This window comes from Lampetra planeri, chromosome 14, assembly GCF_965212315.1.
Source record: "Lampetra planeri chromosome 14, kcLamPlan1.2.h2, whole genome shotgun sequence".
NCBI classification, from domain to species: Eukaryota; Metazoa; Chordata; class Hyperoartia; order Petromyzontiformes; family Petromyzontidae; genus Lampetra; species Lampetra planeri.
The window spans coordinates 3615721-3640869 of record NC_136120.1 but is presented as its reverse complement, the minus strand read 5'-3'; the positions used below and the strand labels follow the sequence as shown (position 1 = coordinate 3640869).

Genomic DNA, 25149 nt, shown 5'->3' with positions numbered 1-25149 from the left:
GTTGCGCAACTTCCTTTCTCGGAGGCGTCGAGGCATCTGTCAGACACCCCCGGCTTACCAAGAGAATGAATGTTGCAGCAAAGTGCAGACAAATATCGCCTTAATTCTAGATTTTAAGCTTTCGTGACTGCAAGGATTCATATTCTTAGGGATTTTTTTTCGGTAAAGTCACAAAGGTAAAAAATTAAAATTACTAAAAGTAAAATAAAAATAAAATAAAAATCACGACGTTTCGGAGGCAACACAAGCTTCCGTCTTCAGGTGGAACCGTCACAGCACGATAGCTATCATGCTGTGACGGTAGCTATCATGCTATCGTGCTATGACGGTTCCACCTGCAGACGGAAGCTTTTGTTGCCTCCGAAACGTCGTAATTTTTATTTATTTTTATTTTACTTTTATTAATTTTAATTTTTACCTACGTGACTTTACCGAAAAAACCTATAAATATCGCCTTCTCCCTTCTGTACGGGATCGAGTGTTGCCCCCTCACACGCGTGGGCTTTCTCCGGGCGCTCCCGTTTCCTCCCACACTTGTCCAAGCACTCATTAGTTGGTTGCAAGCGTATCGGAGTGTCCAGCTTGGGCCACTTCTTGGTGTCGGATCACCGCCTGCGTGCCTCCCAGTTTGTCTGCGGTTTCTCTGCCATCATGCGATGCAGTGTGCATGAACGACGCTGTACAAAACTAAAACATTAATATATTATAATGCAAAAACTTCAACAAAGTGAATTATTATAGCGTATTCAAGAAAATGTTGAGTCTAACAATTCTCGCAGAGTTTGTCCTTTAAAGTTAAATTATAATAGTTTTTTTTGGATTAGATTGCGTAAATGTGTCGTTAAAACCCGCCACCACCCGACACAGCCAACTAGTAAGGGTTGGCACGTAAACAGAACGTGCCAATTCGTCACTAGTAAGAGCTCACTGGTGTGTTGGAGAGCCAAGCTACAACCCTCACTAGTTGGCTGTGTCGGGTGGTGGCGGGTTTAACGACACATTTATATATTTACTCGATCTAACCAAAACAACCTCTATTATGGATATTGGTCGCGAAAGCCTACGTGTTAAACAAATTATATAACGTTTCTCAATACAATTCGTGTTTTTGGTGATTTAGCTAATACGCTGATACGTCATCCTCGAAGGTTACATAAAGTACAGGTCAGTTGACAACTGTGCTGAGACATCACCGACTACTGGAATGACTGAACAGCCACAGCCGTGACCTCTGACCGCAGAAGAGTGGGGCTATAATACTGCTTATTGTGACCCCTTTTAGCGAAGAAACCAGCGAGCGATGATGTCGATGCAATACTGCGTGAATGCCACATGTCAGAGACTACACTTTAAAATATAGTTCTGTACAAGGCCGTAATTATAATATATATTAGGGGGGATCCCCCCAATATTCAAATATGCTCAAAATGTCCCCCCCAATATATTGCTGTAAAATAGATTTCTGTTTATATGATTGTGGTTATGGTTGTACTGTATTAATCCCTAATCTCTGCCATTATATACAATGAAACAAGAAAAGGTAAAAAAAGAAAAAACAGAGCAATGTAATACAATACAATATTAGACATTATTGTAAAAAAATAATAAAAAGTCCATCCCATGTGTTAGTGAATTTTTAAATATTTTAGGCAGGAAATTCGTTTTCAAATTTCGTTTTTTTCTGGGGGGGGGGGGGGGGGGACCCCCTGGAAGATTTTGTCCCCCCTCAATGTTGACTCCATGGCTACGGCCTTGGTTTTGCATATAAAAAAAAACACAACTCAGTGGCCACACACCCAGAATGAAATTTTCCTCCTGAAATAGAATCCTGATACTTAGGCTTTCCGTGGTACATAAAGAGCATTACTGATTTGTTTTTGTGCTACATTGAGGTACCTATCGGATTAAAGGTTAAGACCAGCTACTACACACACTTGGCCTGTGACCAAATCACCCGGAATTCGCCCAACTCAAGCTGCACAGGATTGAGGCTGCGAAATGTTTGAGCGACTACGGCGCATAATAAAATAAGCCGACAATCGGCCTCCCGCCAAAATCTGCCCCACCACATGAAAATACGTTAAATATTTTACACATCCAATCAGCCACAATGCCTTTTGAGAATGTATATTAGTATACAAGCGCACTTTGGATGCGATTCCCAGTGTTTCTTCAGCAGCCATGCTTGCTTGATGAACTGCCAGATGTTTATAGCCAAGAAGGGAGCAAAATAAATTATTGTAATCTTTTGCACTTCCCCGTCGGTGCTGATCTTCGCGAACGCACACGGACCAGTGTGGTCAAATATGGTCAGAAAAGCCCCCACAGCTCACATGGTTTGTGGAGGCCCTCATCCAGATACTTGAAGCGCCACGGTGGTGAGATGTTAACTACCTCGCCTGGCATACAGGATGTCGTGGGGTCGATCCCGACCCAGATGCCTGTATATTTGGAGTTGGCATGTTCTCCCCGTGGTCGTGTCGATTTTTCTCCAGGTCCTCCAGTTTCCCCCTCTACATTTAGAACCATGGATTAACAGTGTTTGGCTGATTTACATTTCCCCAATGATAAGCCACTTCGTTGAGATATTATTTGTGGCCAGGTCGCTTCTGAAAAAGAGCTATATAGCCGAGTGCCTTACCTGGTAAAAAAAGTGTCATCGTTTAAGTTGACGAGTCTGTGTGGTGAGTCTATGTGTGGTGAGTCTGTGGTTCGGTGTGGTGAGAAATGGACCACTCAAGAAGAGCCAAATAATTAAAAGTGTGTTACTCAGCCTGACAGACGCTGTCACGAGTAATGGTTATTCAGGAAAACACAGCCAATAGCCACCGTTCGAAATGCGTACACCACCTGAACCACTCAGGGCGTTATGGGTGAAATGTTCGGCTAGTCATGCGCCAACATATTTCCAGTACATTGGCATAATTTAATCTCGATGTGTTAAACCATTACACGTACCAGTTATGGTTGCCACCTCGGAGGTACAAAAAAAGCTGGGACATATCATGGGAAGAATATCATCCAATGGAAAGGGGGGGTGGGTGGGGGTGGGAGCACGAGGTGTAAAAGCATTGTCTTGAGCGGTGTCGTGTATTATCATGCGAGAGACAAACCCCGGGGCTTTTAACATCCTGAGAAGACAGATTTCCCAGAACAGACGCTACCTCAAAAATAATGGCGATCCGGGGAATAACAGAACAGGTGGTCTCTTTCTTAGTCTTGCAGTCGCGTAGGAGCACCTACGAACAGCACGAACCGCTTTAATGAAGCACCAACACACCCACGTGAAATTTGGTGGCACCCGGACGCAACAAAACGAGACACACACATGGAGCTGGTGGTACACAAACTGAAGGTGTCTTTACTGCAAGTTTCTGGGTTCAGCCACACCAACGAGAACACACTCCACGGCCACTCACTGGTAGGGGGGGGGGGTATACACTATGGTGACTATGGGATGTGCATGCTTCCTTACACTTTGTTAAACCAACAGAGGGCGGGGGGGATGGAAAAAAAATAACAAAAAGTGGCACCCGCGTGCAGGAGACTGTCTTCATTCGCGCTGCACCCGGGCGCGTCAAGAGTACAAAACCGCCACATCTCAATGTTCAAGCTCCAATTTAGTTATTTTTTTTTCTCAGTTACTAGTGTTTCTTCAACTGCGCCGCTATACCGTTCTTGTGGAGGAAGAAAGAAAAAAATGACACCGTACCGAATCGATTTTCGAAATGCTGCGACCGTCTCGTTTGCAGCCCGAAGAAAGGGTGCCTCTGTCATCGCGTCCCGCACACGCTAGCTGGTGTGGCTGCCCGTTCGCAGGCCAGTCGGGATCCCAATCCCAGACACCGCACCCACCGCTGGGATGCGGCGCTGGTGTTGGGAACGCACACAACCCCTCAGCGCGAGAGAAAAGAAAACTCAAAGTGGGGGGATAGCAGTGGAAACATTGATCGAGTCACCCCCCCCCCCCCACACGGTTTTTCATCATCATCATCATTAGTGACTCGTCCAAGGACGCGTTTACGCCGTGTACTTAACAGCGTTGCGGATTTAACTTTTAAAACGTGGAAATTTGAAAACGGCCCAAAAAACAGGAAGCCTCCAACTAAACCGGTGAAGGCATCGTCACCCACAGATGCTTCTGCGGGCATGCGCCAGCAGAAACATAGGCCGAATGGCTCCTGACACAGGCTAGGCAGGTCCTGACGTAGCGATATAGGTCCTGACAATAAGTGACCTGACTCAGGCTGCACGAATCCTGGCCACCTGGTCTGGACCCAAACCAGGCGAGTGTCACCGAGCATGGAGAAGGGGTGGGGTGTGGTGGGATCAGGGTCAGGTGAGCTCGAGTTGGTTGGAGTCAGAGCAGCAACTCGGACGCCACCCGCCACCCGCCACCCCTCACCGCCGCCCACGCTCCAGAGCGTCAGCGCGTGCCGCCGATGCAGACAACGCAAAAAGATATCAGTCGTTTCCACCATTTATGATTTGTGTTCGGAGCAACAGGCAGGTCTAAATGGTGGGAACGGAATGCAAAAAAAAAGATCACAACTTAGAGTAATTGATAAACACTTAGCAGTCAGCAACTACAAAAACACAACCTCTAGTCTGCAACCTTGCGTAAAACTAACACGAGATCGAATGTTTCTTTTAGCACTGCATTCTCATCACCGTTACGTGGCCTGACAATCCAACGGTAACCTCTCAGTGCGTTGCCGTCACAATTCTTGCAGACTAAACGAGTTGGATTTTACCGTCCTGACAGGTGATGTAGTGCTGCTAAAGTGGATATACATGAAGACAACCGCCGTTTCCAAGCAAAGTCTGCAGGATATTCTATGCACAGCCACACCCATACTCCCCCCTCGCTATTTTCACGATAACACACGCATTTCACTGCCATTTCCAATTACTTCAACATTCACCTACAAAACGATGCGTGGGAGCAAACTGGGAGTCCTCGGTTAAACAAAGGTTTTTGAAAGAATCTGTTTGTTATCAGTATCGTTGAATATATTTCATTTTAAATGCAAACATCAAATGTTTCAGAGGCTTCGGTTCCAGTAGAGATGCGAGGAACTGCCAGCCACTGGATCTACTTTGCTACACTTTGAAACGCAAAAAGCAATCCTCTTCTCTAATTCCGTTGGTTACATGATCGCTTTAATCTAAAGCCTTGCCATCGGTTGTCTTCACGTACTGCACGTTTGTCTGGAATCGGCGTACACACGTACGCATACTCACGCACACACAGACACACGAATGGGTCACGCACACACACACGAAAACTGCACCGAATCACATTGCACCATGGGGCCGGGCATGTCATGAAGAATTAACTAAATTATTGTCATAAAATTACGAGGCAGCACAACCCATTGACCATTGAATCTGGCATGATAAACTGTGTAATCGACAAACTCAGCTGCAGTGGAGAGCAGTTCATCTGTTAATTGCCATCGATGCCGTGTACGTTTGCATGGTTTTCAAAATAGAATGCTCTCTCAGGATCTGTCGGGTCATTTCGATTCAGCTCAATTGGCGAGCACTGTTCACGCCAAATGAAGGCCACCCCACAGGGGATGGGAGCCTTGTATTGGGCGGCTTGCTGTAGCAGCATGTCCGAGTGCTGCCCTCACCATGAAACTCTTCTTCACAGTAAATTCAACTCTTTACCAATGTATCCATCAGTCAACTTCGACTGACGACTGGCAAACTTCTGTAGCTCTACAAGATTCTTGTATAAAGGAAAAATTTACCCTCGTCCTGCATGTCATTTTATTTCCATCAGCACTGCGTACGTCGACTCAATTCTCGCTCCACCAGCTTTGATTTGCCGATGGGGTCGCTTAAAAAACACTTTTGGCTGGGCCATGCGGTGACGACGGACGAGCTACGTGCGTGGTTTGGCCGTGTTCTAAACCAGCGTCTCGTCCAACACCCCTCTCCAGGGCTGAACTGAACACTCACACATCGTTTGTGGGAGTGTGCCGCAGTAAATTCACAGAGGCTGTGAAGTCCCACTCCAAAATGTAAATATCACCAATTAAGAACACATCACTGAAAGCACTTTCAGTTGCAACTAACTTAAAATTTAAAAAATATCAAGATAAATTTTGTTCGTCTGTGATAAATCCAATTCCATGGATGGCAGCCACTCGTAAAAAATTCAATGCTGATTTCTTTTTTTAAAAATCGTGATTTTAAAATGAACGTGTGAATCGCCTGCCCGAGTTATGGTGCAATGTGTGCGGTTACACAGGCAGCGCGGACCAACGCACTACCACACGCGCCCCCCCCCCCCCACCACGGCACACGGAAAAAGACGGGAACCTGGCAGGGAAGATGGGGAGTTGTGAGAAAAGATGGGGAGCTGGGAGAGAATGGGAGTTGGGAAGAGGATGGCGAGCTGGGGGATGAAGATTTGAAGCTGGGGGTGGATGCAGAACTGGAGAAGAGGATGGGGAGCTGGTGGGAAAGGATGGAGAGCTGGGAGAGAAGATGAGGAGCTGAGAGAGCTGGGAGGGCTGGGAAGAGAAGATGGGAAAAAAGATTGGAAGCTTGGGGGTGGAGGCATCACTGGGGGAAAGGATGGAGAGCTGGGAGAGAAGATGGGGAGTTGTGGGAGGAGAAAAGAGGAGCTGGGGTATAAGTTGAGTAGCGTGGGCGCGTGGGGTGTGCGTGGCATGGCGCGTTGCCCGTCTATGTGCCGATGGGCTCGGGGGACGGGCCAGGAGGGGTCTTCACGAGGCCCCCGCCTAAGTCCATCCCCTTGGGGTCCATCTTGTCAGCCAACCCCTTACTGCAGGGACACACAAACACGCCGAGACTTTAACGTTTTTTTTTATTAACACTTAACACATACAACAAGCATATGACCAAGTCACAAGGAATGTGCATGGTCTCACCAGATCTCGAAAGCTAAGCAGGCCCATTTAGCCTGGATAGCGCCTGGATCGGGGGGGGGGGGGGGAGCCACCATGCACAACATCTTGTTGCATGGCTGTGGTGGACAGCAAAAATAAATTTTGGTACTGCACTTCTATACTCCCACATCTACGGCCACTGCTTTCACCAACCCACACTGACCAGTGTGGTGAAGCCGGGAAGGCCTTCATCCGGCAGTGGATTGTCAATAGGGCTGTACATGTACAATGACATAGGACGAGTGGTAGGGTCACCAGGGAGAGTGATAAATAAACGTGGTACAGTGTGCTGGACCAGAACCGACTGGGATCCGGTGTTCATAATTAAACAATATTCTCACTTTGACGAGTAAACAATTACATTTTTTAATGCAATTTACTGTCAGATCTCAGAAGCTAATACGGTTTTAAACTGTTTACTACTTGCATGGCAGACTGCCTGGGAATACCAGGTGTTGGATGCTTGGGCATTGAGGTGGCCGAGAGATGACAGGACAGCAACTTATTCTTGAATCTATCTGTTCCGAACTTTGATAGTTATCCCCAATGAAATGTTGCCAAATATGAAGTTCCCATTGGAAAAAAGGACACACTCAGTAAAGCCTCCAGTTCACACCTACACATTCTGAAGTGTGACTTTATACAACCTTGGATCATCATTGAACCCAAGCACTCGTTCTTTTTCCATACTTCTGGACTCTGCAAGACCCCACACCTACATCTGCACAACATTAGCCACTTTTTCACTGTAGCTACTGCTGAGAACCTTCACCCTCTTTGACTTCATCAAGCTCTCACTTCCCCACATTCCTCACCTCAAAACTACAGATGATCCAAAATGCCACTAACAGATTTTCCCTCCGCACCCAAAAATTATACCACATCTCTCCAATACTCAGATCCCCTCAATGAATACATCCAGACTTGGTCAAACTACGAGATTGCCATCATCGTCTTCAATATCCTCTCTGGTCACGCCCCTGCTTGGCTGTCACACCGATGAATGTGCAGCTTCCTTCACACCGTACGTAGCCGACCGTGCTCATCGGAGGTGCAAGGAAAGGACAACTAACTCTCACTCGATACCACGGCATGTGCTATCTGCTCCAGCAACCAAGGCTTTCAGTTGAAGCCCCAAGTCAATCTTTACACTGCAAGCTCCACACTCTGAAACTACCCCCACTGGCCAACTGCACAGTCATGTATAGGCTCAAGGCCATCCACTCGCTAAGGGCCACTAGTAGAAAGCCTCAAGCCTCGTTTGGCGATGCTCCTACTCTACTGGACAGGTATGGCCAATTCAATAATGCACTGACGTGATTGTGGTTTTTTTTGGGTTAAATCGCGTAAATGTCAACGTGTCGTACACCCATCCGATACAGCCAATTAGTAAGGATTAACCCGTGAGCAGAACGTGTCAATTGATTACTACTTCAACACACCAGTTGTGTGCGAAAGAGCAAACTCACAATATTTACAATTCAGTAGAACGTTTCACTGGTGATTACAACCAGCATCATAAAGCATTTACGCGATTTAATAAAAAAAAAGTTATCATTAAATTTCGATTTAAAGCTTTCGTGACTCCAGGGATTCATCTTCTTGGTTCTTTCGGTAAAGTCACGTAGAATGGAAATAATAAAATAATAAAAATAAAACATAATAAAATCATTCTCACGACGTTTCGGCCACTCAGACTCTCAAACTCTGTCTCTTCGACAGACACTGTTCTCCACCTGAGGACGGCTGCTTGCATTGTGGCCGAAACGTCGTGAGAATTATTTTATTATGTTTTATTTTTATTATTTTATTTCCATTCTACGTGACTTTACCGAAAGAACCAAGAAGAAGTTATCATTAATTCTATTCTTCGCAAATGTCTACATGGTAATTGAACTGACAATTATTTTTGTTTCGCATGCGAGAAGAAACTGGTAGCGAACAGAGAAAACCCATGTGTTCATGCGAAAAACATTAATGTCAGCAATCTCTACTTGCTGTACTGCCATCTTTAGGCCAAACCACATCATGGCCCAGCAAGTTGGGTGTCTCATGCAAGTAATAATGTCTGCTACACCACTAGGCCCAGCAATGCATGCTCATTGATTCGCCTGTGAACAAATGACCCCTCTGTACATAACCTCCCTTCTGGATTACCCTGATTCTGTTTGTAACTCCCCCAGCTATTTATACAATAATTCCCTGAAAGTGTCTGTCGTATCTAATCTCCCTTGCCGATCTCCCCATACCGGCTTTGTTGTTTCCCACTGTTCCTCTGATGTACAGGGTCTCGAATAATGTACATGCTTTACAAGAGGTCCAGTAAAAATGTTCGCAGAATGACTTGATTACATTGTGTTAAAATTGACCTGAAAATCGAGGTGTCCGGGTGACTCAGAGTGCTGAGCTGTCACCGATGAGTTCTTGGGTTCGAATCCAGGCAGATACCTGTGATTAAACCGGGTTTTCAAGTGTAGCTAATTGATGGTCTAAGCCCACTCAACATTTACTGTACAAAAATATCCACCAAATAATGTTTTTACTTAATTTGGCTAAATACCAGCTTTGAGAATTTAAATATAGGTTTGACTTTAATGCGAAAAACACTCGTTTAATTTTGCATTGTGTAAAAGGTAATATAACATTTCCATTTGAAGGGTTTCTTTGAAAACGTTTCTACACAAATCTCCTGCAGAGTTGTTCTCATGCGCACAGGGTCACAATTCGATTTCCAAATTGACTCTTTGTCCTACGACAGAATGCTAATACAAAACCAGGAATACAATTGTGGATATGTCCAAAGAATAATTATTCTTTAACTTAAACCATTCTTACCCCATTACTCTCCACACTTTGGTATAACTTTCAGGTGTGTGATTTGGCAGGCCAATTACAAAATTAGGACCTGTCAAAGTATGCTTTTTTCCACCGTGTGCATTATCGCGCGTACATTTTAACGACGCAACATCAAATGTTCGTGTTAAATTCTCCAAGTTGCCCCCTCTGAGAATTCTGGGCACATTACAACAGCCTTGGCAGAGAAATGGGAGCCTAAATCTCACTTCCCGAAGCAACTCAAGTCAAAGACCATGAGGACATGAGAGCGGACGTGATGGGTCACTGAGACCCTTTTTAAAACCATTGGTTTCCAAGATGTGTGAAGTACTTGTCTGGTTTTCCTTTGCTGGCCAAAGCATCCAGGCCCTGTTCAGATACCTGCTTCAATGTGTTGAGGGCAGCCTGTGAAAGAAGATGGGGAGGGATACAAAGCGTCACCATCAGGACGGCAGGGCGATACCTTTACGATCATCCCCAATAAGTACGCAGCTGACACACAGCTGGCAAGCCGTGTTGTTGATAAGGATTTTAAATTCCACTTTCATCCTCTTTATCCTCATCGATAAAAGTAGAGTGAAATTCCATCACACAGTCTCTGTTCAGCTTGCATAGCATTTTGTTTGTTTTCAACGATGCTGCACAGACTACATTGGTTCACATCTTAACGAATGGGTGTTATGTACCTGCTAGGCATACAACGATTAATTTAAAATTCAAGTTTTTCTTGCAGGCTAATGGTCAGGAACAAGACATACGGTACAAATCAGCGAGGGAACAGAGATGATGATTGTCCTAAACAGAGCAGCACAAATGAAACAGTACCAACAAAATAGCTTCAATTCTGCATTACAAATGAGATGATCTATTAATGGCACAAATTTGACAGTACAAGCAGGGAAATGAACACATTTGTAAAAAAAAAATATGATTTATGAATAAATGTTGTGCAAGAATGATAACGATTAATCAAAGAATGTGTGGGTGAACGTTTACATGCCAAGTCATTTTGTATTGCACCACGAGGTGGTGTGAGTGAGGTGGTGTGAGTGTGGTGGTGTGTGAGGTGGTGTGAGTGAGGTGGTGTGAGTGAGGTGGTGTGAGTGAGGTGGTGTGAGTGAGGTGGTGTGAGGTGGTGTGAGTGTGGTGGTGTGAGTGAGGTGTGAGGTGGTGTGAGTGAGGTGGTGTGAGTGAGGTGGTGTGAGTGAGGTGGTGTGAGTGAGGTGGTGTGAGTGAAGTGGTGTGAGTGTGGTGGTGTGAGTGAGGTGGTGTGAGGTGGTGTGAGTGAGGTGAGTGAGTGAGGTGAGTGAGTGGGGTGGTGTGAGTGAGGTGAGTGAGTGAGGTGGTGTGAGTGAGGTGGTGTGAGTGAGGTGGTGTGAGTGAGGTGGTGAGTGAGGTGGTGTGAGTGAGGTGGTGTGAGTGAGGTGGTGTGAGAGAGGTGGTGTGAGGTGGTGTGAGTGAGGTGGTGTGAGGTGGTGTGAGTGAGGTGAGTGAGTGAGGTGAGTGAGTGGGGTGGTGTGAGTGAGGTGAGTGAGTGAGGTGGTGTGAGTGAGGTGGAGTGAGTGAGGTGAGTGAGTGAGGTGGTGTGAGTGAGGTGGAGTGAGTGAGGTGGTGTGAGTGAGGTGAGTGAGTGAGGTGGTGTGAGTGAGGTGGTGTGAGTGAGGTGGTGTGAGTGAGGTGGTGTGAGTGAGGTGGAGTGAGTGAGGTGAGTGAGTGAGGTGGTGTGAGTGAGGTGGTGTGAGTGAGGTGGTGTGAGTGAGGTGGTGTGAGTGAGGTGGTGTGAGTGAGGTGGAGTGAGTGAGGTGACTGAGTGAGGTGGTGTGAGTGAGGTGGTGTGAGTGAGGTGGTGTGAGTGAGGTGGTGTGAGTGAGGTTGAGTGAGTGAGGTGGTGTGAGTGAGGTGGTGTGAGTGAGGTGGTGTGAGTGAGGTGGTGTGAGTGAGGTGGTGTGAGTGAGGTGGTGTGAGTGAGGTGGAGTGAGTGAGGTGAGTGAGGTGGTGTGAGTGAGGTGGTGTGAGTGTGGTGGTGTGAGTGAGGTGGTGTGAGGTGGTGTGAGTGACGTGGAGTGAGTGAGGTGGTGTGAGTGAGGTGGTGTGAGTGAGGTGGTGTGAGTGAGGTGGTGTGAGTGAGGTGGCGTGAGTGAGGTAGTGTGAGTGAGGTGGTGTGAGTGAGGTGGTGTGAGTGAGGTGGTGTGAGTGAGGTGAGTGAGGTGGTGTGAGTGAGGTGGTGTGAGTGAGGTGGAGTGAGTGAGGTGGTGTGAGTGAGGTGGTGTGAGTGAGGTGGTGTGAGTGAGGTGGAGTGAGTGAGGTGGTGTGAGTGAGGTGAGTGAGTGAGTGAGGTGGTGTGAGTGAGGTGGTGTGAGTGAGGTGGTGTGAGTGAGGTGGTGTGAGTGAGGTGGTGAGGTGGTGTGAGTGAGGTGAGTGAGGTGAGTGAGGTGGTGTGAGTGAGGTGGTGTGAGTGAGGTGGTGTGAGTGAGGTGGTGTGAGTGAGGTGGTGTGAGTGAGGTGAGTGAGGTGGTGTGAGTGAGGTGGTGTGAGTGAGGTGAGTGAGGTGGTGTGAGGTGGTGTGAGTGAGGTGGTGTGAGTGAGGTGGTGTGAGTGAGGTGGTGTGAGTGAGGTGGTGTGAGTGAGGTGGTGTGAGTGAGGTGAGTGAGTGAGGTGGTGTGAGTGAGGTGGTGTGAGTGAGGTGAGTGAGGTGGTGTGAGGTGGTGTGAGGTGGTGTGAGTGAGGTGGGGTGAGTGAGGTGGTGTGAGTGAGGTGGTGTGAGTGAGGTTGAGTGAGTGAGGTGGTGTGAGTGAGTGAGGTGGTGTGAGTGAGGTGAGTGAGTGAGGTGGTGTGAGTGAGGTGGTGTGAGTGGGGTTGTGTGAGTGAGGTGGTGTGAGTGAGGTGGTGTGAGTGAGGTGGTGTGAGGTGGTGTGAGTGAGGTGGTGTGAGTGAGGTGGTGTGAGTGGGGTGGTGTGAGTGAGGTGAGTGAGTGAGGTGGTGTGAGTGAGGTGGTGTGAGTGAGGTGGTGTGAGTGAGGTGGTGTGAGTGAGTGAGTGAGGTGGTGTGAGTGAGGTGGGGTGAGTGAGGTGGTGTGAGTGAGGTGGAGTGAGTGAGGTGAGTGAGTGAGGTGGTGTGAGTGAGGTGGTGTGAGTGAGGTGGTGTGAGTGAGGTGGTGTGAGTGAGGTGGAGTGAGTGAGGTGGTGTGAGTGTGGTGGTGTGAGTGTGGTGGTGTGAGTGAGGTGGTGTGAGGTGGTGTGAGTGACGTGGAGTGAGTGAGGTGGTGTGAGTGAGGTGGTGTGAGTGAGGTGGTGTGAGTGAGGTGGTGTGAGTGAGGTGGTGTGAGTGAGGTAGTGTGAGTGAGGTGGTGTGAGTGAGGTGAGTGAGGTGGTGTGAGTGAGGTGGTGTGAGTGAGGTGGTGTGAGTGAGGTGGAGTGAGTGAGGTGGTGTGAGTGAGGTGGTGTGAGTGAGGTGGTGTGAGTGAGGTGGAGTGAGTGAGGTGGTGTGAGTGAGGTGAGTGAGTGAGTGAGGTGGTGTGAGTGAGGTGGTGTGAGTGAGGTGGTGTGAGGTGGTGTGAGTGAGGTGAGTGAGGTGAGTGAGGTGGTGTGAGTGAGGTGGTGTGAGTGAGGTGGTGTGAGTGAGGTGGTGTGAGTGAGGTGGTGTGAGTGAGGTGGTGTGAGTGAGGTGAGTGAGTGAGGTGGTGTGAGTGAGGTGGTGTGAGTGAGGTGAGTGAGGTGGTGTGAGGTGGTGTGAGGTGGTGTGAGTGAGGTGGGGTGAGTGAGGTGGTGTGAGTGAGGTGGTGTGAGTGAGGTTGAGTGAGTGAGGTGGTGTGAGTGAGTGAGGTGGTGTGAGTGAGGTGAGTGAGTGAGGTGGTGTGAGTGAGGTGGTGTGAGTGGGGTTGTGTGAGTGAGGTGGTGTGAGTGAGGTGGTGTGAGTGAGGTGGTGTGAGGTGGTGTGAGTGAGGTGGTGTGAGTGAGGTGGTGTGAGTGGGGTGGTGTGAGTGAGGTGAGTGAGTGAGGTGGTGTGAGTGAGGTGGTGTGAGTGAGGTGGTGTGAGTGAGGTGGTGTGAGTGAGTGAGTGAGGTGGTGTGAGTGAGGTGGTGTGAGGTGGTGTGAGTAAGGTGGTGTGAGTGAGGTGGAGTGTGTGAGGTGAGTGTGTGAGGTGGTGTGAGTGAGGTGGTGTGAGTGAGGTGGTGTGAGTGAGGTGGTGTGAGTGAGGTGGTGTGAGTGAGGGGTGTGAGTGAGGGTGGTGTGAGTGTGGTGGTGTGAGTGAGGTGGTGTGGTGGGTGGGTGGTGTGGTGAGGTGGGGGGGTGTGAGTGAGGGGTGGGTGGGTGGGTGGGGGTGGTGTGGTGAGGTGGTGTGTGTGAGGTGGTGTGAGGTGGTGTGAGTGAGGTGAGTGAGTGAGGTGGTGTGAGTGAGGTGGTGTGAGTGAGGTGGTGTGAGTGAGGTGGTGTGAGTGTGTTGGTGTGAGTGAGGTGGTGTGAGTGAGGTGGTGTGAGTGAGGTGGTGTGAGTGAGGTGGTGTGAGTGAGGTGGTGTGAGTGAGGTGAGTGAGTGAGGTGGTGTGAGTGAGGTGGTGTGAGTGAGGTGGTGTGAGTGAGGTGGTGTGAGTGAGGTGGTGTGAGTAAGGTGGAGTGAGTGAGGTGGTGTGAGTGAGGTGTTGTGAGTGAGGTGGTGTGAGGTGGTGTGAGTGAGGTGAGTGAGTGAGGTGGTGTGAGTGAGGTGGTGTGAGTGAGGTGGTGTGAGTGAGGTGGTGTGAGTAAGGTGGAGTGAGTGAGGTGGTGTGAGTGAGGTGTTGTGAGTGAGGTGGTGTGAGGTGGTGTGAGTGAGGTGAGTGAGTGAGGTGGTGTGAGTGAGGTGGTGTGAGTGAGGTGGTGTGAGTGAGGTGGTGTGAGTGAGGTGGTGTGAGGTGGTGTGAGTGAGGTGAGTGAGTGAGTGAGGTGGTGTGAGTGAGGTGGTGTGAGTGAGGTGGTGTGAGTGAGGTGGTGTGAGTGTGTTGGTGTGAGTGAGGTGGTGTGAGTGAGGTGGTGTGAGTGAGGTGGTGTGAGTGAGGTGGTGTGAGTGAGGTGGTGTGAGTGAGGTGAGTGAGTGAGGTGGTGTGAGTGAGGTGGTGTGAGTGAGGTGGTGTGAGTGAGGTGGTGTGAGTGAGGTGGTGTGAGTGAGGTGGTGTGAGTGAGGTGGTGTGAGTGAGGTGGTGTGAGTAAGGTGGAGTGAGTGAGGTGGTGTGAGTGAGGTGGTGTGAGTGAGGTGGTGTGAGTGAGGTGGTGTGAGTGAGGTGGAGTGAGGTGGTGTGCGCGAGGTGGTGTGTCACACATGTGTCGACTACATAATGGTATTATTGTGCATTTCAAATGTATAATAAAGAGTGGTCACCTCATCCCAGGTTTACACTTGAATTTGCAAGTATACCATACCATCTGAGTATTTCTTACCGGCACTTTGACCACTGGGTGTATGATCAAGTGAGGTGTTGGTGAGCGATCGAGCACGTGGATGAGCAAGCCAGTTGAGTGTATGTACAAGCGTGAGGTATGGGCGGGCGGGCGAGCGAGTGAGCGAACCAACATGCAGGTGACCAAATGAGTAGGGTGAGTGGGTGAGCAAGTGAGTGGGGATCGGTGGTGTAGCAGTTAGAAAACTGCACTGTGAACCTGGCGAACCGGGTTCGATTCCCGGTCACGGAGAACACCAGTGATGATAATTATCTGAACCGATTATGGGCCTCCCCTAGGTCGACTCAGCCTCAAATAAGTACCTGGTGCAGTGTGTAAAGATCGCCACTGGGGAAACAAAGGTGGCCGGGCGTGGTGCTGGCCACCCAACCCTCGTGTGCCGTGCCTGCCTTCATAGGTGCTCGCTAACAGCACTTGCTCCTACAGTCTGTTAAGGCTACACGGGGGATCTTTGTGGTGTGGGTGAGCGAGCAAGCGGGCAGGTGTGGCGTGTTCAGTGCAGGAGCACCTGATCGCGTGCCGCCTCCACAGTGCTGCCCACGCCATGGAACGCTATTTGCAGGGGCAGGATGGTAAGGGTGCTCATAATATCCTTCCCACGCTGCATGTCCATGTACTGCACCTGTGCATCACCAAACACACAAATCCCACATTTATTGTTAAGGTGTGCAATTGTGTTCCAATTTCGCGATCGGTGTCAGGGTCATGGGACGAAATGTCTATTTGGAAGTCTCAAAGAGCAGTGCATCAACCCATAGGTGAAATCATAGAATCAAAACCGAGATACTTTTGAAAAACCCGTTTTTTTCCAATCCACGTGAGGAATGGTCCATATTCTCACGTGCCCAGCTACAGGGATATTCAGCACATGGCAGTCCAACAAATACTTTATTCATTTATAGAGCAAGACATATGCAGATTTAATTTAAAAAGGAAAATTTAAACGTGATGTTTTAAGTCCAGTTATTGGTGCCAAAGCTGAGACCATCAACTCAAAAGACTTGAGACACAAATGTAATCATGATTGGCTGACTGGATTAGAAACTAGGCCTAAGCGGAGCCACTTTATTGCTCTGAACTTTCAGCCACTCAGCCACCTCTGATTAATACATTTATTAAAATCCTATTTATAGATATTTTTTTTAGCAGGTAAAGCCCACTGAGTTATTAGCTCTATTCCAGAGGCAACCTGGCCATGCATGATAACTCGTCTAAGTGGCTCACGTGGATTTTTTGAGTAGCAGCCAAATAATCTCAACGCAACTTTCTGAAGGTGGAAGGCAAAACTGGTGAGGGCCAAGAGAAAAATCCACGCGACCACGTAGCGTGAGAACACGTGAACTCCAAATATACAGGAGTCAGGGTCTGTATCGAACCCACAACCTACTGCATACCAGGAGAGGGAGATAACATCTCACTAATGCAGTGCCCGAGGAATTCCTGATAATACTTGTTCACCGATTTCTATCCTTATTGCGCTGTTCGCGTTTCGATACGATTATAATTAATTTCCTGTAGAAACCCCACCAGTGAAACAATCGGCATCAAGAACCAGCAACACCAGCAGTATCAGACAACACGATAATCATCACGGGAAAAAGTGAGATGCTGAATTCAGTTAATGAAGTTCCCAGCATGTGCAGCGAAAGGTCGGATATAATGCGGAACAACACAGGACAAAACCCAAAAACACATCTAAAACCCTCTCTGATATTTCAGTGCAAACATGGTCCTAAGAGCTCTTCTCCAGTAGCTGCCAGCTTGCTGTGTGTTCAAGACTGTCCGACGCGAGTTTGAAGCTTTCGTGAGCGTAAAAAGACTTTCACATCACAGTCGAATCGGTTCACCGCTATGATGCTCGAGTGACACCATCACTAAGAGGGTTTTGATTTAAAGCTTTCGTGCCTGCAGGGATTCATATTCTTGGTTCTTTCGGTAGTCACGTAGAAAGAAAATAATAAAATAATATAAATATAAAACAAAACAAATTCTCACGACGTTTCGACTGCAACACAAGCAATCATCATCAGCTGTGAAATCCACAGCAACAAAATTGGATTTCACACCTGATGATGATTGCTTGTGTTGCAGTCGAAACGTCGTGAGAATTTTTATTGTTTTATATAAATATTATTTAATTATTTCCCTTCTACGTGACTTTACCGAAAGAACCAAGAATACCAAGATGGTTATAACGACATGTTGTACAGTACATCGAAAGTCAGTGGTAGCACAATGGTCAACGCATTCCTCTGTGAACCCAGCACTACGTTATATTTTCCAGCCAAAGATAATATCAGTGGTGAGCAATATTTGAACCAATCCTGGATGCCCTCCCGATCAACAATGAGCACTGACCGCCGTGGCCAAGTATGGTCAAACAATCTCCACAACCAACAAGGTGTGGGTGAGGGTGATCTTCACCCAGCAGTAGATTTACTAAGGGAAAATCCCCCCCTATAGCCTCAATAGACTGTTGGGGCAAGTACTGTTAGCGAGCAACTATGAAGGACGGCACAGTGTACTAGGGGGTGGTATGGCCAGAACCACGCCCGGCTACCTTTGTCAATGTTTACACACTGCACCAGGTACTCGTTTTAAGGGTGAGTTGACCTCACGGAGGCCCAGGTCCGATTCACTTATATTGGCTCTGAGCAGAAAACGAACTCAGGCCGCTGGGTTTGTAGTGCCGTGCACTAACCACTTGGCTACCGCGCTCCACTCAACATAAACACACGCGCGATACTAAAACGCCGAGAGAAAACCCCTTCGCTTGACACGCAGGGACACTGTCCACCGCAGAGCGGCCACCTGGAAGCCTTGTTCACGAGCCAGGTAGTCGAGTTGCTGGCACGCGTGGGCCATGTGGACGGGCGGCACCTTCACCATGGCCTCCGCCGTGGGCGAGCCGCCCTTCATCAGCAGCTCCCTGCATCGCCACACACACACGCGCACTCAGTTTTACGTAACCCGTAGGTTTTCGCTTCCGTTGTTAAGATTGACAATTGATTTTTGGATTAGAGCACGTAACGATTTCGATAAATCTTTGTCGCGAGCCAAACAAATGAAATTCTTACTTCGTGGTTTCATGACCTGAAGATGCTCGATGCAGTTTCAAGCGAAACGTCTTATCTAACTGATATAATAAGATGAGAATTGCTCTTAACTTACGGATGAGCTGAAACAATTAATTGGCACATTAAATTGTTGTACACTTGACAATTTCATTTGTTTGACAATGCCGGAGGGTGGAGGGTTTTATGACAAAACATTGGCTAGATCACGATGTGGCCTATCCCAAAATGATGAAACAGTTTTACATGCTAGCCCAGAAACCTGTCCAGCAGGACACTCGCTTAGACAAGTTTACCCGAGGGTCCTGGGGAGGCCGCGCTACTACAAAGTTAAAATAATAATAGGGGTTTTTCCCCTTTTTTCTGGCAACAAAACTGAAACCTTTTTACAAGGATTCATGTCCGCATTAACCACAAAACTTGCAGCCAAAATGCAAACAAAAAACATACTATGATAATATATGCATTGTCCTTGAAACTGATTGGTCCACACCAAAGTTAAAGTTACCAAATGTTTTTTTTTTTTAACAATATATTTATTTTTTATTCAATAAATATGTATAATAATCATTATCATAATTGATAGCCCCAAATCCACTCTTCCCCATACCGTATTAGACAAGGGGGTTGTTTAACCATACTCCACCATGACGGTCAGTGTAGGCTGATGAAGGGCGCACCCAAGACCAACTGGGATAGCACACGCCAGCGCTGTTAGCCATGGCCGCGTATGGACCTCACATCGTCGAGTTAATAGCGCAGTACACTCACACCACTGTGCCATCACCCCACCCCGAATATTAAAATACTGCTGTTAGAACGGACACAAAGTTTCGCTCGTGTTTATCAAGAGCGATAGTTTAGCCCGACGCTTATGGGAATGCCCCCGCGTGAGCCGCCTGCTTGAGTGTGCTGCCATGGGGATCCACAAAAGCACCTGGGAATGGTGGCAGTGGTGTTTCCTAGGCCGTGGGGGTGCATGGAGCCTGGGCCCCCCCACGACGGCTCCTTCTTGCCGTAGCCCATGGCAGGATGCTGCTGCTGCTGCTGATGCTGCTGATGCTGCTGCTGCTGCTGCTGGGGAGGGGGACCGCCAGCCCGGTTTCGTGCAGCCTCCATCTGCTGGTAGACATCAGCTGACAGGTGCAGGATACCCTTTTGGTCTGAGCAGCAGAGAAAGGAGAGAGCGGCACGGGGAGACACGGGGTGGAGCAGGCGAGGTGCACCAATTGCATCTCTGATTAGCACGGTTGGCTATGTACGGTGCGAAAGAAGGTCAACATACATTTACAGTAAAACCTTGGATTCCGATTAACTTGGTCTGCGAGTGTTTTGCAAGACGAGCAAATTTTTGTTAATAAATGTTAATTTGATAAACGAACGAGGTCTTGCAATACGAGCAGTACGTGTATATGCTTTGTCTGCCGAGCGTCACGTGATCACAACTGATATACGAGTGCTTTGGATTACAAACATGTTTCCTGAACGAATTATGCTCGCAATCCAAGGTTTTACTATATAAGGTTTTGTCTACGTTTCAGGGTGCACTGTAGAGGTGGCCGGTGGCTTTGGGAGGCTAACACCATGTCAGAAGCACCGAGCCAACACCACTGAGATTCTGGGTTTGACTCCAGGTTTCAGCCACCTGTAATTAAACCTGGTTATCAAGAGCGACGAGTTGATGGTCTCTGCCTAAACTATGCATTCGTGCAAAGAACCAATAATGTTTAAAGATGTTTTTACTTAATTTAGTTTATTCCAGCTCTGAGAATTTAAATAGTTGGTCACACAAAGATGCAATGCACACTCGTTGCAGGGAATTTTACATCTGTGCTCCATATTCTTGGTTCTTTCGGTAAAGTCACGTAGATAGAAAAACATAATAAAATACAATAAAAATTTCAATAATAAATTGAAAATAATAAAAGCAAAAAACCCACGACGTTTTGATCGCAACACAAGCGATCGAAACGTCGTGGGTTTTTTGCTTTTATTATTTTCAATTTATTATTGCATTTTTTTTTTATTTGCTATCTACGTGACTTTACCGAAAGAGCCAAGAATATGAATTCCTGCAGTCACGAAAGTTAAGTTTAAAAAAAAATCTGTACTTCAAGTATGGATAAAAATGCCACCTGAAATTGACTTCAAGAGTAGTTCAATGACTTCTTCCAAGGCCATTTCTATCATCTGACATGCGGTGGTGGACGGCGAGCTGAGGGTGCCGAACGAAAAAGCTTTTGTCTCATGACATGATGCCAATGACTCAAATGGAATATAAATTGAAAACAAAGTTTTTCACTATAAATCCTTTATATGCGTGTTCAATGGGCCACAACCCAGCCCACATTGGTCTTTGAAACGGGCGGTTAGAGTCCTCTCGTCCTCTGGCTTGAGATGGCTGCCACCTATGGGTCAGATGAGTGCCTGCCACCATTAAGCAATTGGTAATTAAGTATAATTATTTTTTTCCTAAAAAGTGTAAACTTTTTGAAAAAAAATTTCATGAAAATAAATTTTCACACACAACAAGTCTGTGTGCAAAATGTCAGCTCGATTGGATCACGGGAAGTGGGTTAAAAAAACGACCGAAAGATTTGCACGGTCGTAAGCGCGCAAGCAAGTGAACTTAATATAAAGGATTTAAAAAAGCACACTACACACAACACACGGAGGATGTGATAGCTGGGTGGTGGATGAGTGCAAAGCACTTCAACTTGACACGACAATCCTGGGTAATTTAATCCCAAATACCAAGTCGAGAACCACTCCAATACACAATTTCCACTGGCACATTCGAGCTGAGCCAGCATTGGGCGCTAGCGGTACAGGTGGTTTCCAATGGCTATGTGCCATGCTAAGCTGGAACCAAGTGACTTCGCAAGACATCTGAGTCTGGCTCGTGGCCAAGCAGGATCAGGGGCAGGAATAATGACTCATTCATTGGGTATGACGTCAATCAGTAGGGCAGAGGGTCGCCGCGATACCTGGCACCTGCTCAAGTGCATCAGGTTCAGATGTCCGTGTGAAGAGAGGCACAAGTCAATCGGAGCCCAGACCACCCTGCCGTAGTAGGGAAGGAGCTACTTACTGGGGCTGGCTGGTTCCGCGAAGGTCACTTTGCGTGTATCCACCGGCTTCTCACCCTCTTGCGGCTGACACTGCTAAGGGAGGGGCACAGGGGTAGGGAACAGGCGATGGTGGGGCAGGAATAGAGAGAGTGGGCAGAGTGCAACACATGGAGGAGATGAGGGTCAGCACAGAACATATCCACATTTCATGCTTTTTCGTAGCTTTAATTCGTTGGTAAATGCATGATAGTTTTGTCCCTTATCTTCTTGGGAATCATTAGGACCCCTTCCTACAGGTACAGCCTTTTGCCAATCTTGATTTGAAGCTTTCGTGACTGCAGGAATCCATACTCTTTGGTTCTTTCGGTCAAGTCACGTAGGTAGAAAAATAAAATACATCACGACGTTTCGGGCGCAACACAAGCATCCGTCATCAGGTGGGAAAGCATGGCCTGCTGCTGGTGCAGACTGTGTGCAGACTGTGTGCAACAAATGGTTGAATCACCCCACGCTGTGCTGCTTGTGGGGGTTATTTGACCATACAGTACTCCGCAGCATTGGTCATTGTGGATTTGTGAAGGCATGGAACATAGACCGCAGATCTTTAGTTACACTTCCCCTCTGCTCAAAAAGTAGGCCAAAGGCAGCCTTCAATACAGGCACTCCTTGACATAGGCGATATATGCGTTCCTGCAAAAAACGCACGTATCTCAAAATCGCGTCTGTCAAAAGCAATTTTCCCACAAGAAGTAATGGTAAAGGAGGTCGGGGTTAGGGGATTTCACTCACGCAGACATAATCGGCTCTATTATCCTCGCACATATCAATAGGCCTATTGCCAGCGAGGCTCCCCTTTTTTATCTCCCTCTCGATCTTTAATTCCTAACCACCTGTGTGTGTGTGTTCTCTTGCTACAGTACCCTCTCAGTAATTATCCCTTCACCACCTGTGCCGCTTCCTCTCCGATGTTAGATATACAGCCACCTGTGTTCTCAATTATCCCTTACCAACCTGTTCTCTTTCCAATTTCCCTCAGCACCTGTGTTCTTTACATAAATCTTTAGTAGCTCTGTGTAACGACTCTTCCCCATTTAGTCCCCTCCACGTTGTAACTACGCCGGAGTTGCGTTGTGCAGACAAAGTGAAGGGCGCCCGTGTACTTGCGGCGAGATGCTGTACTTGAATAGCACGCGAGTTATCGTACCGCACTAGCTGCTGCCAACGACACTGGGTCGCGGTGCCAGGCTAGGGTGGCGTACGACGCCTTGCGGGATGACGTTATTCCGAAAAGTACCTCGCGTATATCAATAAAAGGTCTAAATTTAAAGCGCGAGTTATTCCAAAATGGTGTACCACGAAAGTGCGTAAACCGTGGATTGCCTGGACCTGTTTTATGTTTGGTCATCACCCATCCAAGTATTATCCAGGCTCACCCCTGATTAACTTCAAAGATCTGCATTCTAGGCCATTTAGTCAGAGGCCATAACATTATCCACTGAAACGTTGCATTTCCTTTGACGCTGGAATATCAAAGTTGTAGAGGAAAATCAATCAATAGAAAACCTGTTTACCAATTTATACACATATTTCAAACGGCAACGATGAAGCCGTTGTCAAAAACCGGGCGACAGACAGCCCAGCCTCAGAGCCACCTTTTCATCGGGCGAGGCGGCCGGCAGAGAGGGCTTGTAGCCCAGCTGCAGCAGCAGCGTCTCCGCCGCGTTGCGCTTGGCGATCTTCTTGCTGGGACCAGTGCCCGACGCACAGTCATCGCCCACCTTCACCTGTACACAGCACAGCACAAAGGCACGGCACTTCCTTCAGCCTCGCAGACAACCGCCGCTAGGACACAGGCCACTAGCGAGCACCCGTTAAGGCTGGCGTGGCGCGCGAGGGAACCGGTGGGGATAGCACTACGCATGCCCCGCTGCCGGTGTTGATGATGATGATGACCACACTCGCCATGCAGTGAGCAGTCATTTTAGGCATAGTCAATCTTGAGGTGGCTCAGTGCAGGCTTGGATGCCAATTGCAATTTTTATTGTATGACTTGGCCAGGAATTGAAAGTAGGTCACAAGTACTGCTTGGGCATTTGCCCACGCATGCAACTGCATATGTGCCCGTGCCCGTGCCTGCATGATGAACTCGCGTCGACGCAGCGCCAGGCTGCGCTCCGAGACGACTGTGTAGTCGGGCTCACGCTCCTTCTTCGCCTGCTGGATCTGTGCGAGCCGGCTGATGGGATTCATGCCCTGGCTGTACTCTGGGCTCACCTGCATAGCCACACAGGTAGGTGAGAGACATCTTATCTAAATGTATATAGCACCTTAATACAAGGAGCTGCACAGCGATGATAAAAATGGTACATGTTATGAAAGTGGTTGTGATAAAAAGTGGGATTATTAAAAGTGGTGGTGCAGAATGGTGGAGGAGCTTAAGGATGGGTTGGGGTAGGGCTAGTCGTAGCAGGTAGGCGGGGGCAGGTAGTAATCAGCAGGATGGGCTAGGAAGAAGACACATGGCGTTGCATTAAGGGAGGAGCGGAAGCAGCTGAATGAAGGTGATCGTTTCATGTGCAGTGGGAGTTTGTTCCAGTGAAGGGGAGCAAGAAGGGGAAAAGGAACGACATCGTGATTGGGTGCAGGGCGAGGGAAGCACAGAGAGGGACAGAAGAGATTGGGAGTGTAGAAGACGGGACAAGACATCGTAAGAAATCGCATGACACCTGTGCCGTGTGCGCACGTGTGGCCCACAACCAACGTGGGCGCATGCGCCAAGACCCAGGCGCCCACCACCATCCTCCGCACCGCACCGCCACGGGGCCGAGGCCTCACCTTCACGATCGACTTGGGTTTCTTCTTGAAGAGCGTGGGCCGCGGTTTTTCCACGACGGGCAGGGGCGGCAGCTTGAACAGCTCGGCCAGCACGATAGCGGCCGCCTTCTTCTTGGACAGCTTCTTGCTCTTGCCTTCCTCCTCGGCGGAGAACTGCCCCACCGAGAGCCTCGTCACAAAGCTCTTCATGTGCGGGGGGCCGCTCTCCCGCACCACCTGCACAGGGCGCACGCAGCGCGATGGCTCAGGGACTCGCAGGGACTCTAACTATATATTTTTATTTTACCAGGTGAGGCCCACTGAACTATATAGCTCTTGTACAAAAGGGACCTGATTGCCCAATGTAGAGGCTTATCATGTGGAAATGTATAACAGCCAAATACTCTAAACGCATGTTTCTAATTGTGGAGGGAAAAAACAAAGGACCCGTAGAAAAATCTACGCGACCACGTGGAGAACATGCAAACTCCAAATATACAGGCATTAGTGTCGTGATCAAACCCACAACCTCCTGCATACCAGGCGAGGTATTTAACGTCTCGCTACCGTAGTACCCCAACGGTGGCGTCGTGAAGACGCCAACGCTGGGCACACCAACCAAGCCGGCGTCTACTCCTCCGTCACCGGTCAGACGCTGTCCCCACCTGCTGCCCGACAACTGCTTCCCAATGCCTTCGAAGTAAACAAACTCACCGAGCGTTGTTGTGCAGCATTGTGTGATAAAAAAAATATTGAAATTACACTAGATCCTTCTCCACGTATCATAAAGATCTTGTTTTATTCATATTTGGATACACAGAACGAGTGTCCGTTCGTATATATTAAAATATTTATTCAGTCCCATCAGCCTATTGGCTTCCCAGACTAGTAAGCAGATGGACTCACAAACATTTGATTTGTATGTGAAGACAGACGGAATGTCTGCTTATCTACATTTACTTCAGTGTAGTTTGTTGGCCTTTTGTAGGAGTTACGTA

The 25149-nt window shown here is 48.0% G+C and overlaps 1 protein-coding gene across 10 annotated transcripts in view; it reads right to left on the bottom strand.

Annotated features, from left to right (window-relative positions):
- Window positions 1-6598: 6598 nt before the first annotated feature.
- STAU2 (staufen double-stranded RNA binding protein 2) overlaps window positions 6599-25149 on the bottom strand; it is a 33318-nt gene continuing 14767 nt past the window's right edge. For 3 of the 10 annotated variants that reach the window (XM_078600466.1, XM_078600459.1, XM_078600461.1), the window contains exons 9-17: window positions 24173-24388; window positions 23471-23611; window positions 22990-23121; window positions 21358-21430; window positions 19204-19429; window positions 18004-18121; window positions 15701-15814; window positions 10093-10166; window positions 9150-9374 (exon numbers count right to left, since the gene is read on the bottom strand). In XM_078600466.1, coding sequence (XP_078456592.1) covers window positions 9275-9374; window positions 10093-10166; window positions 15701-15814; window positions 18004-18121; window positions 19204-19429; window positions 21358-21430; window positions 22990-23121; window positions 23471-23611; window positions 24173-24388 — 1194 coding nt within the window. In that variant the 3' untranslated portion in view covers window positions 9150-9274. Of the gene's footprint in view, window positions 6803-9148; window positions 9375-10092; window positions 10167-15700; window positions 15815-18003; window positions 18122-19203; window positions 19430-21357; window positions 21431-22989; window positions 23122-23470; window positions 23612-24172; window positions 24389-25149 lie in introns of those variants that run through there. The other 7 variants (XM_078600469.1, XM_078600460.1, XM_078600468.1 and 4 more) reach the window with 5 other exon arrangements.